This window comes from Pinus tabuliformis, chromosome J (assembly GCF_031772625.1).
Source record: "Pinus tabuliformis cultivar Carrire ecotype Pingquan chromosome J, CPIR1, whole genome shotgun sequence".
Lineage (NCBI taxonomy): Eukaryota > Viridiplantae > Streptophyta > Pinopsida > Pinales > Pinaceae > Pinus > Pinus tabuliformis.
Genome location: NC_142295.1, coordinates 249,616,498 through 249,629,624, shown reverse-complemented (window position 1 = coordinate 249,629,624; position 13,127 = coordinate 249,616,498). Strand labels below are relative to the sequence as shown.

At 39.2% G+C, this 13,127-nt stretch overlaps 1 protein-coding gene across 1 annotated transcript in view; it reads left to right on the top strand.

Moving 5' to 3' along the window:
- The window catches only part of LOC149226709 (uncharacterized), a 74,051-nt gene extending 61,161 nt beyond the window's left edge, over positions 1-12,890 (top strand). Inside the window, 2 exon segments of the mRNA XM_089377569.1 lie at positions 11,762-11,807; positions 11,810-12,890. Coding sequence (XP_089233695.1) covers positions 11,762-11,807; positions 11,810-12,522 — 759 coding nt within the window. The 3' untranslated portion in view covers positions 12,523-12,890.
- The last annotated feature ends 237 nt before the right edge of the window (positions 12,891-13,127 follow it).

Sequence of the window (13,127 nt, the reverse complement as noted above, 5' to 3'; positions counted from 1 at the left end):
ATGAAAGTAATCTTATGAAAGGTTCAGTTGTCGATGAAAGATTTCAAGACAATTCTTCATATCAAAATGTGCCATCCACCTGTACCATTGCAGATCAAATCCATGATAGTCGAAAAGCAGGGACGAATTGTAAAATTAGTGTTGACAATGAAAAGGAAAATCAGAAGCAAACTATACAAGAGCTAATGCGGCTGGTAAAAAATATGGAGATCAATCAAACTAATTACGCCAATGACGTGAGAACTTTATGCACCCACCTGGAAAAACATGATAAGGAGATGGAAATCATGAAAATTAAACACTCTGACCACGTAGCTGATATGCAAAGTCAGCATGCTAAGGAAATTGAGACCATGAAAGCTAATCTTGAAAGGGAAATTAATTTTATGCAAAGCAAGTTATCAGGCTTAGAGGAAAATATGACGATCATGGAATTTGATTATAATAATCAATTGGCTACCATGCAAGAAAATCATAAGAAAGAGATCAACTTTATGCAACATTGCTGGATGACCATAAAGGCAAAGGACGATAAAATAATAAGAGATATGGAAGCTAATCAGATATGTCTTTAGAATAAGTTACTGACCATGGAAGAAGACCATGCCAGGGAAATCAGTGCTATCAAGATTGAACACTCTAGTCAGATGGATGCCATTAAAATACAGGTTCAGAAATTTCAACAGCGGTCAGAGGATGAAAGAAACTAGGGAACGTCAATAGATCAAAGGCCTCCTTATCTGTTGCAACAAGCTCCATCTTATTATGAGGTCCTTTGTTCCATTGAAAAGTGGATAATTGAAGGTGACCTGGATAAAAGGGAAATTAATAATCAGGTTGATGCTCACATGGTTAATCCACCAGTCATAGAAGATCAAGTTATAACTCATGGCACCTGTGAGATTGATCCATCATCCTTGACAGGGCAGATGCAGAATGAAGAAAGACATGTCACACATATCTTACATACTTCATCTGAGAGCTTTGAAGTAGAAAGTTCCACGTCATCAGTGATACAGCCTGCCATGAAGAAAAAGCACAAGAGAAAGAAAATGAGAAAAAGATTTGATGCATCAGACGGTCGCGAGCAACTTGATTTTCGGATAGGGAAAAGTCCTACTGTATGCAGAATTGGACGTGGCACATCCGAGAAGCAGTCGACAGATTTGCTTGAAAGCAGGCAAATGCTCAGTATACACTATATTGAATACATCTGATGCCATGAGGCATCCTTTGTATTTCTAACCCTGCTCCTTGTTTTTTCAGCGTTTTATTTCTGTTTTAGGATTAGATTTACTTTTCTTGTTACTTGATAGTTAATAAATGAAGAGCTTATATCTTTCTTGTGTTTAATGTTATATGATGATTTTTGGATGGACGTTACTTATGTTTTGTGGTGTGTTGCGTGGATGCAGCTTCTGGATTCTCACATTCCTACAATGCAGCAACGTGTCCCCAAGTAGAGCCAGATGTTGACCACTATGTGTCAACTACCCATAGCAGCACCCCCCCTTTTTTCGCAAAAGGAATAGCGTTTGATCGACGTGTCCGTGCCATTCGACTATCATCATTAGCCCAATCATGTTATGTTGTAAACCCAGTCTGCATGTGTAAATTGTAAATAATCTTAGTAGATCTGTATCATGTATGTAATTGCCTAGGCAAACCTAATTTTCTAGTGATAATTTACGTTCTGGAAGGTTTTTTGTCTCACCGATCCATGATCGGCAGAGTTTTCCTTCAGCCTAACCCCAAAGCCGGAATGGATTTTGTCATTAGAATCTTAGGGGAATCCTAGTGTGCTTCGAGTCTATATAAAAGTAATTTGGAAATAATTCTAATTATTTGGTTAGGTTATTACAAATTGCTTGATCTGCCAGATTATATTTTTGTCGCAGAGCTGGGTGGTCTATGTCAAATGGGTTTTCCCTCTTGAGATTTAAAATTGTAAAAGTCATGATGTAAAGTGTCTTGAGGGTTAGAAAATGTTTTAATCCCCTCATAAGTCCTAAGTCCTAGGTCTTAGGTGATTTTTCCAAAGGCTAAGTTCGAAGATCCAAAAATAAAAAATAAAAAATAAAAAAAATTAAAAAGGTTCATTTTCATTTTTTTTTAGAGTCTTAGTTTAGAATAGATTTTAGCTTTATTTAGATTTTAGTTCTTCTGTTCTGATCTTTAATTTTAGAATTTAAAAAATAAAAAGGGTTAGTCTTTAGGTTATTTTTAATTTAGATTTAGATTAGATTTAATTTTGGTTTAGCTTTTAGTTTAGTTTAGTTTAATCTTTATTTTTATTTTTAGTTTTAGTTTTATAATAAATCATCAAATATTAAAAAAGAAATAATAAAAAATTCAAAAATATAAAAATCATAATTTTGTTTTTAGTTTTTTTTGGTTTGTTCTCATTTTAGAATTTTATTTTATGATTTTGATTCTAACCATTAAAAATAAAAAAATAAAAAAATTTTGAAAAATTTTGTCAGATTTAGTCTTGGCTCAAGAATTTGTGATATTTACAATTTTGGTGTATCTTTTCCGCTAAGGCTAAAATTTTGATGTGGGATTTATATTTATCATTTTTATATAATTAAATGCACTTAAATGTTTATTTAAAGTTAGCTATATGAAAGTGGTAACTGGTCAGCATTTAAATTTTATGATCATTTAAAGCATTTGATTTTTCTTGAAGTTTAATTGCTGGAACATTGTTAAAGCACTGTGCATTTATTGAACATTTTGCATCGCTTGGGTTATTTGATGATAAATGATTGTTTTACAATGTTCATATTTCTGCAACATTTAATAAATAATCATTTAATCATTAACTCCATAAGGCACTGGTACATTAATTTCTATAATCAATCAGGTGCTAAATTGCCTTGTTGTGTCTCCCAACCCAACTTGTCCACAATTGGTCTTCTTTTATCCCATAGGGTCTACCCCCTTAGCCTCGGGAGACGGCTTAAACGGAGAGATCGGGGATCAGGGTGACAGCCCCTGGTCTGAGCATTGTTGCGCTACCCAAACAATCTGTGCGACAACACACCCTTTGTTTATTTGCTGCTATTTGGGTGCTTGAGAGCCAAGTATTAATCTTGTAGGTAGTTCGTAAAATGTTAAAATTGGCAACTAGGGCCAAAATCCACCATGGACAACTCATATGATGGAGATGATATTTTTATGGATTCCTCTTTCCGAGAGGTGCATGATTGATCTAAAGATCATCTCATTCTGACAAGCAGAAATGGAATTATGAATTTATTTCTTCTATGGACAAATTGTCAAGGTCGGCTCCAGTCTAATGTAGGCTCATGAAGCCCAATAGATGTGTCTCTTCACCCTCAACGTTGTGTATAAATAGGAGAGACCTTTTCCTCATTTGAACACCATCACTCAACACATCTTTCTCTCTCCTCTCCTTTTTGGTTCGTAAAACAAAGGAGCAGCTCTTCTTTTTCTCTTCGTAGACTTGGGTTGACAGAAAATTTCAGGCTGTAATTGCAGGACTGTTTTGGGCTATCTGTAGTAGCGTTGACCAGCGTTGACCAAGGGTCAAATCTCATCTGTTGACTGCGTTTTTCATGCAAAAAATCCGATCTCTTGAGGCCGCATCTCTTGGCACAGAAATCGAGGAAATTGCAGTTGTTTGACTTGCGTTGACCGCAGTGTTGACTGAGTTTGACTGCGATTTTTAGGACTGTTTTGGGTTGATTCAGATTGTCTTTGGAGGCCAAGTTGACTGGGTTTGACCGAGCTTATTTGGAGGAGTTTTTCTTTTGGTTTGACCAATGTTGACTTTCTATTAGGGCATCTTGTTGACTGCTGTTTGACTGGACTATTTTACAGTGATTGGGCAAGGAAATTTTGTATGATGTACTCTCTCTCTCTGCTGAACATTTGAAGAAAAATAAGATGATTTGATCAAAAGTTTTTCCCCACATTGGGGTTTTTTTCTTGGCATCCGCCAAATATTGCGTCCTCTTGTCTTGGTTTGTCTTCTGCTTATTGTTTATGTTCTATCTGCATTTACTATCAATGTTTATGTGATTGCTAATCGGGAAATTGATATTGGGCTAATAAGAAAAATTGAAGTAAATTGCTCTAAAGCACAGAACATACCATTATATCTAAAATTAACATGGTATCGGAGTTGAGGTGAAGACAAAGCACAAGCAAGAATGAGAAGAGAAATCACTGAGATTTGTTGGACAACAAGATGCAATGGCCTCCTCTTCTTACTTCAAATCTGATGACAAGCTCAATGATAAGTCTGATTATCATGCATGGAAGATGTCTCTTGACTTGACTTTGGAAGAGCATGATGCTATGGACTATGTGTAGGGAAAGATTGCTGAACCTCCTTCAAATGCACCGGCTACCGCTAAGATAAAATACAAGAAAGGTGAGGTCAAAGCTAAGAAGATCATCAAGGATTCTATTCATAAGCATTTAGTTGCTTACATCTCCGATTTGGGCACATCTAAGGAGATGTATGACAAGTTGGTTAGCATTTTTAAAGCTAGCAATGAAAACCAAGTCCTCTTTCTTAAGAACAAATTGAAGGACATAAAGAAGGGAATAGGAGAAGATATCCAATCCTACTTCATGAGGATTACCGAAATAAGAAATGGTCTTCTATCTATTGGAGAAGTTATAGCTGACAGGGAACTCGCTGTCATTGCCCTTGGAGGTCTCCCTCATGAATGGGATGTGTTCAACACTACTATCCTCAACAATGACCGGATTCCAGGTTTTGATGAATTGTTGACTAGATGTACTCAAGAAGCGACAATGATGATGGAGAGAGACATGCCCTCTCTACTGCCTCTCCTCTGGATACCTTGGGAAATTGGTTGATTAATAGTGGTGCCTCAAGACATTTCACTGGGTATAAGGAAGCTCCTTACAATCTCATAGAAAATGATACAAATTTGGAAATCATTCTTGGAGACAATGCCACCTATCCCGTGAAAGGAGTTGGGAATGTTACTCTTCAATTGAATCAAGGCAACACCATTCATCTACAAGAAGTACTATATGTACCCGATCTAAAGAAGAACCTGGTATCTATCTCGGCGATGGAGGACAAAGGATTCAAGGTGGCATTCATTGATGGAAAGGTACATGTTTGGAAAAGAAATTTCAAAGAAGCATTTACTCTTGGATTCAGGTTTGACAGCCTATATCAAGTTGGAGGAAGTCCACTAGGAGCTATGTCTTGTGACACATCTCTTCAATCTGAATTATGGCACCGAAGATTTGCTCATCTTCATTATAAAGCCCTACCCGATGCAAGGAAGATGGTGACAGGTATGCCCGAATTTAAAGTAGAACATGAAGGTGTTTGTCAGGGATGTGCCGAAGGAAAACATACAAGGGGACCATTCCCCTCAAGTGATAGCAAGACTACCAACATTTTGCAATTGGTTCATTCTGATCTATCTGGTATGTTTCCTGTGACATCTTTGGGAGGATATTTATATTATGCTATCGTTGTGGATGACTTCTCTCAGAAAACTTGGATTTATTTCTTGAAGAAGAAGGACAGAGTGTTCATATGGTTTCGCTCTTTCAAAGCCTTGGTGGAAAATCAAACAGGGAAGAAGATCAAAATATTGAGGACCGATAATTGAACCGAATATGATTCAAATGAGTTCAATGACTATTGCAGAGAAGTTGGCATTAAGAGGGAGACTGCTACCGCATATACTCCTGAGAAAAATGGAGTTGTTGAAAGAAAGAATCGTTCCATTATAAAATCCACCTGTGCCATGCTTCATGATCAAAGCCTTTAGAAGTACCTATGGGGAGAAGTTTCCAACGCTGCCGTGTATGTTCAAAATAGATGCCCTCGTCAAGCATTGGACTCCAAAAATCCCGAGGAAGTTTTCACCAGTAAGAAACCGGATGTTTCTCACTTTAGAATTTTTGGTAGCCTCATGTATTTTCATGGGCCAAAAGAAAAGATAGGCAAATTGGATGCATCATGGAAGAAAGGAACATTTGTGGGCTACAATGAAACTTCAAAGGCATATAGAATCTATGTGCCTGGTCAAAGAGAAGTGGAAATGAGTCATGATGTCACCTTCGATGAAGATGCTACCCTTGGGAAGATTAGGAACCTTCCTATTCCAAGGAAGGACAAAGAAGTAGATATAGGAAAGCAGAGAGAACCACAGGATGAGATGATTTCCAATGTTGAAGGACCGATGGATCCCATTGATCCACCTCCCCATGAGTCCTCCTCCTCAAAAAGGAGACCCTCATGGCTTAGGGACATTCTCGAAGATGCCGAGAGACATATTGCACCAAGGGGGACATTTCGTGAAGGTAAGAAGCCGAATAGGTACCAAGGGTACTTAGCTGCCATGAGAACCATTGTTCAAATTGAGCCTTGCACATTCGAAGAAGTTGTGAAGCACTAAGTTTGGAAGGATGCTATGAACGAAGAGTATGAGTCAATTATGAAGAATGATGTCTGGTATGTTGTCCCTAGACCCAAGGACAAATCTGTTGTCACCTCGAAATGGCTCTACAAGATCAAGCACGGCGCTGATGGAAGTGCTGAAAAGTTCAAGGCCAAGTTTGTTGCTCGAGGATTCTCTTAAAAGGAAGGTGTGGACTATGATGAGATATTTGTACCAGTTGCCTGATATACCACCATCCATTCGATCATTGCCCTTGCTACCTCTCAAGGATGGAATTTACATCAAATGGATGTCAAGACCATCTTCTTGATGGTTCACTTAAGGAGGAAGTCTATGTAGAACAACCCGAGGGGTTCGAAGTTTTAGATCGAAAGACACATGTATGTAGGTTGAAGAAAGCCCTCTTGAAGCAAGCTCCCCGGGCTTGGTATGAGAGGATCAACAACTATCTGATGAAGGTGGGTTTTACAAGAAGTGAAACTGATCCGAACCTTTATTTCAAGGTTGAAAATGATAGACCTCTCATCTTGGTACTTTATGTGGACGATCTCTTTCTGACAGGTGTAGACCCTCTTATTTATCAATGCAAGAGGGAGTTGGCTTCTGAATTCGAGATGAAGGACCTAGGATTGATGCACTACTTCCTAGGCTTGGAGGTCTGGCAAAAGCCAGGTGAGATTTTCCTTTCCCAAGGAAAATACATTGTGAAGCTACTTGAAAGATTTGGGATGGTGGATTGTAAGTCCGTGACTACTCCGATGGAACTTAACTTCAAGAAGTTATGCGGAAGTGCTGCTGGGCCCAATTTGGGAAATCCTTTTGAGTATCGTCAACTTGTGGGGGCCCTGATGTTCTTGGTGAACTCCTGTTCGGACATATGCTTTGCAGTGAATACATTGAGTCAATTTATGGTCGAGCCTCATCACATACATTGGATTGCTGCCAAGAATCTCTTGAGATATCTCCGAGGCACAATCACCTATGGACTGAGATACACTGTCGGGAATTTGAGGCTCCATGGTTATTTTGATGCTGACTGGGCTGGCAGTGTGGTGGATCATAAGAGCACATCAAGATGTTGCTTCTCACTAGGTTCTACTTCGATATCCTGGATGAGTAGGAAGCAGAAATTGGTTGCTTTGAGCATCGTCGAGGCCAAATATATTGCTGCTAGTATGGCCTCTTGTGAAGCTGTTTGGTTGAGGAATCTCTTTAGTGAGCTGTTTGGGCATGTGCTGGATACCACCATGATCTACTGCGACAACCAAAGTGGGATTCATCTTTTTGAGAATCTCATGTTTCATGACTGCTCCAAGCATATTGATATTAGGTACCACTTTATCTGGGATATGGTACAACGGGGAGCAATAAGGCTCCATCACATTGGGACTGATGAATAGGTCACAGATATTCTTATGAAGCCCCTGGGGAAGGTCAAATTCTTAACCTTCCATGAATGACTTGGAGTCATGGAGAGACCCTCTTATGAGGGTCCCGTTTGAGTTGGATATTGAGCTCTAGAGGGGCTTGGGGTACTTCTTGGAGCTATGAGCAACCATAGGGTGAGTGGTTCACCTTCCCCTATGATACCCCATGATGGTTGATATATGCATAGGATGAGTGGTTCACCTTCGCCTATGGCATATGAGTAGGATGAGTGGTTCACCTTCTCCTACCGATACATCCAACCCATGCAGTCTGGGACTCATGGGAAGTACCTCTCATTTGGCCAATGAGTTGGGAAATGAGGATAGGGACCATAGCACTATCGATGGATGCATCGTGTATTGCCGTACTCCCTATGCTAGGATGTTTGATATTGATCTGTGATCAATTGAGACTGACTTCCGGTCAGTCGAGAGTGGCAAAGTCTTGTGATTCACTCTCGATCATTTATTCTTCATTATTTCTTCATGGTTCAGCAAAGAAGAGCAGGATGACAAAAATGGTACTGATTGACAAATGGTTTGTCTGGTAGATTTCTCCCTAGTTGAGAGGGGGTGTTAAAATTGGCAACTAGGGCCAAACTCCACCATGGACAGCTCATATGATGGATATGATATTTTTATTGGATTCTTCTTTCCGAGAGGTGCAGGATTGATCTAAAGATCATCTCATTTTGACAAGCAAAATGGAATTATGAATTTATTTCTTCTATGGACAAATTGTCAAGGTCGGCTCTAGTCTAATGTAGGCTCATGAAGCCCAACAGATGTGTCTCTTCATCCTCAACGTTGTGTATAAATAGGAGAGACCTTTTCCTCATTTGGACATCATCACTCAACACATCTTTCTTTCTCCTCTCCTCATTGGTTCCTACAGGAAAGGAGCAACTCTTCTTCTTCTCTTCGTTGACTTGGGTTGACTGAAAATTTCAGGCTGAAATTGCAGGATTGTTTTGGGCTATCTGCAGCAACGTTGACCAGCTTTGACTGAGGGTCAAATCTCCTCCTTTGACTGCGTTTGCCAGGCTGAAAATCCGATCTCTTGAGGCTGCATCTCCTGGCACAAAAATCAAGGAAATTGCAGCAGTTTGACCTGCGTTGACCGCATTGTTGACTGAGACTGAGATTTTTAGGACTGTTTTGGGCTGATTCAGACTGTCTTTGGAGGCCGAGTTGACTGGGTTTGACTGAGCTCATTTGGAGGAGTTTTTCTGCTGGTTTGACCAGCGTTGACTTTCTGGTTAGGGCATCCTGTTGACTGCTGTTTGACTGGACTGTTTTACAGTGATTGGGCAAGGAAATTTTGTATGATGTACTCTCTCTCTGCTGAACTTTTGAAGAATAATAAGAAGATTTGGTCAAAAGGTTTCCCCACATTGGGGTTTTTCCCCTGGCATCCACCAAATATTGTGTCCTCTTGTCTGGGCTTGTCTTCTGCTTATTGTTTATGTTCTATCTGCATTTACTATCAATGTTTATGTGATTGCTAATCTGGAAATTGATATTGGGTTAATAAGAAAAAATGAAGTAAATTGCTCTAAAGCATACAACATACCATTGTTATCTAAAATTAACATAAAAGCATGCAACGGATTGGCCGTTTCTCCCACACTAGAGAGCATTGTTTAGGGAAGAATATACTTGAGAGGCTGTTGAGCAGAGAAAGGGGAATCTTGTTTGTGTTTTGTGTGGTAGTGGAAGAGTGCCATGGCTGTTTGATGCTTGGATTAGATGCTTGGAGTGCTCTGTAATGAGCAAATTGACTGAGCATGAGAACAGATGGGTTGGGTTGAGAAAGATAAAAGCATGTAGCTTGATTTTTGTGTCTTTATGACCTCATAACCTAGCTTGGGCGTGGTATCTGTGCTGGATACCTACAGTTGGGTGGAAAATAGCTCATATGCAGCCAATTTCCTGGACAATTTCAGACCAATGAAAAAATAATGTTGTTTTCTGTTATAAAAAAAATATGTGTTTTGCATGCTGTGTGATTATGCTTAAATATGGTCATGGGCATTGATTGTCATGAACTTTTGCCAGTCCATGCTTATTTAATTCCATTGCATTTTGAGTATCGGACCTGTGCATGCATTTATTTTAATGCTGGTCCTCTGTGGGAGACTCTTTCTTGATATTGTGGAGATTTGACATCTGAGGGCTGGAATTTGAAATCCCTGCAATGTGGCTACCCATCTAAGGGTTGGCAATGTTGGTGAGAAACACAACACTTCTTTCTAGCTACCTTTCTTCCACTCTCTTCAATTTCAAACTTTCATTTTAAACCCAGATGCTTGATAAGATCAGGGTTTGATTTATGACGTTCACCTGCTGTTCCAAGTAAGAAAAGCTCTGAGCAAGTATGGTGATCTACTCTTTTGCTTCCTTTGCTTGGCCAGACTGTTGCCTAACCTGGTTAAGGATGCCCTTGGCAAGGTCATACAGAGCCTCTACAAATGAATTTATGAAATTGGTTTCCATGCCTGCAGCAAATATCTTGTATGCTAGTCTATCTTGATGGTAGCCTTGTAGACAGATCTAATCCAACCACTTTTATCTACTCATCTTCAACTAACTAACCGCAAAAAAACCACCATGGAAGGACAAAGTTTATCCCACTCATAGGAAGTGCCAACTGACCTGGCGAAAATTTTGGATTTGCTACTCTATGTAAATTTCTACTCGTGTATATATATGTGTGTGTGTGTGTTGTTTGAATCTTCTCTATGTAGTTAAAGTATGCTCAAGTTAAATAGAACTTTAGATATTCTGTTGGTAGGAAATTTGGTGCACCCAGAATGTATCCGTACTGAAACTGATGTACATTATCGGAAACTCTATCCCTAAGGGCTGGCAACATGTTTCAGTGTTTCAGAAATGTTGCCTTGGATGAAACACCTCTGTAACACACGTGAAATGTTTTGGTGGCATTTCATACTTTTGAAACATCACCGGCAGTTTCAGCTGACATTTTGGCCAGCGTATCAATTGTTTTAGCCGATGTTTCCATTAAAAAACCATAAAAAAAGGAATGCTAGCACAAATTTCTTATAAATCAAGTTGTAATCTAAGCCTTGAGGCGATCAACCTCTTTTAATGATAACCCTGTGTTTGGCTCTTTTTCCAAATTTGAAATTCATGAATGGTATTCCAAAATTCTTATGTCTCCTGGTTTCTTTTTCTCACCAGCACACATGCACATCATCGTCTTCATAATCATTTCAGATACTGTGTGCATGCAATGTAGGTTTTGGTGTTGTTCCACTTCTTGATGCAGGTTCTATTTTGGAACTATCTGACTTGGTCTTACACATCTCATGCATAAACAAGCTTCCAGTTGCTATGGGTTTGTCAAGTCAATTATAGTTCCGTGCCCTATAACCCTAAAGTCCTCTATGAGCACTACCTAACTTGAAATTGGATTTTTTCCCCCTAATTTTGAGCTGGTGAAGCTGAAGGCTGAAATGTAAGTGCATACTCATCAGGCACCCATGTTCTGACCATAGCTTGGAAGGTCTGCACTGGCCGGTTACCAATTGTTGGTTGTGATGGAGTAGCTATTTACAATTCCACTCATTGCAGCCTACTCTCTCCTTAAAACCTAGTCATATCTTTTGCTCCCCCACCCCCTGGCCTTCTCTCCTTGAGTCACTTTCAGCCATCATATTTTTTGAGGCTTTATTTAACTTTTCTGTGCTTTCTAGAGAATATAAACTCCCTTCTTACTGTAAGTCTATAAAATTGTGACTTGCTTACTTTCCTCTCATAGAACTCTTCAGGTGCTGTAATATTCTTTTGGCTAGTTACTCTTATTCACGTTGAGATTTTTATGTTCCTGCAGTTGGTAATCTTTTGAAGGTCCTATGTTTTTCTGATATGAATGACTAACAGGTTCTCTTTGGAAGCAAGGTTGGTTGTGATGTGCGATTAATTGCTGCAAAAGTACACAGGGAGGCTGTGCAGTTCAGGTTACATTAGAGCATTGTTCCTCTGCAAATTCATTGCTAGGGATTGAGAGTAAAGAAAAGTCAACAAGAGAATCTGTCGCCTTAGAAGGGGATACAAATAGCAAGAGTTCTAGTTCAAGAGTGGTATTTGAGATCCCCAGTCCTGGGCTACACCTAGCCATGAATGCCTGTGCAGCAGGTGCTGTTGCAGTTTCACTTGGGATTCCACTTCCTCAAGTTGGTAAATTGTTGGCAAACTTCAGGCCTGCTAAAATGCGATTAAACATAGAAAATTGTAATAACAAAATCAGGATCATTAATGATGCTTATAATGCAAATCCACTGAGCATGGTTGCAGCATTAGAACTACTTCATTCTATAGACTGCAAGGGAAGAAGAGTGGCTGTTCTTGGAGACATGCTGGAACTTGGAAAATTTGGAAAAAGAGCTCACCTAGATGTTATTAAATTGTGTATAGAACTAGATTTTGACTTGGTTGGGGTTGCTGGTTTGCAATTCATGGAAGCTATCAAGGTTGCAGACTTGACATCTGCTGAATTTAGCATGATAAGTGCACTGGATTCTGAATCTCTTGCCTTGCAAATTGGAAATAAACTCACTGTTGGGGATGTCATTTTAGTTAAAGGGAGCCGAGGAATGAAAATGGAGGTGATAGTTGATGTTATTAGATCTATTCAAGTCTAAGAAATAAAGTGCCTTATTAGCGATAATAACAATGTGGGAGCATCTTCCGTTTGTTTTTAGCATAAAGAGTCACCAATGCATGCCCACATTAATGGCTACTGTTATGCATCTTCACATTAATGGTTGTTGTTATGCATGCTTACATTGATGCCCCTCACTCATGAGATCGTTTGTAACTCCCCTAGATTCACAGTTTAGTAACTCACAATCGTCAATCATCGAGGATTGTAACAGCTTCTTTCTCGGATTACTCTAGTATGTAAACTGGCTATAGTGTGCTGCTATTTGAGCCAAGAACGATGTCCATATCGGTTTTAGATTTCGTCTGATTTGGTCTCTATACCTACTCAAGAAAGTTTGACTGCCAAGGATTTTGAAATTTAGATGTTGTTACCAGTAGCTACTGTCAGTGTTATAGAATCTGCGATTAATTATGTTGTTAGTGCTGAATTTATTGTTTCTGGTTTTACGATTAACACCACCATTTTTTTCTGTTCGCTTCTGTTAGTGCTTTCCAGTGTAAGATTTATAAAAAAATGAGATTCCAAGTTTTGGCCCATAACAGATATCAGGTCACTTTCTTGGTCTCGTGGTGGGACATCTGC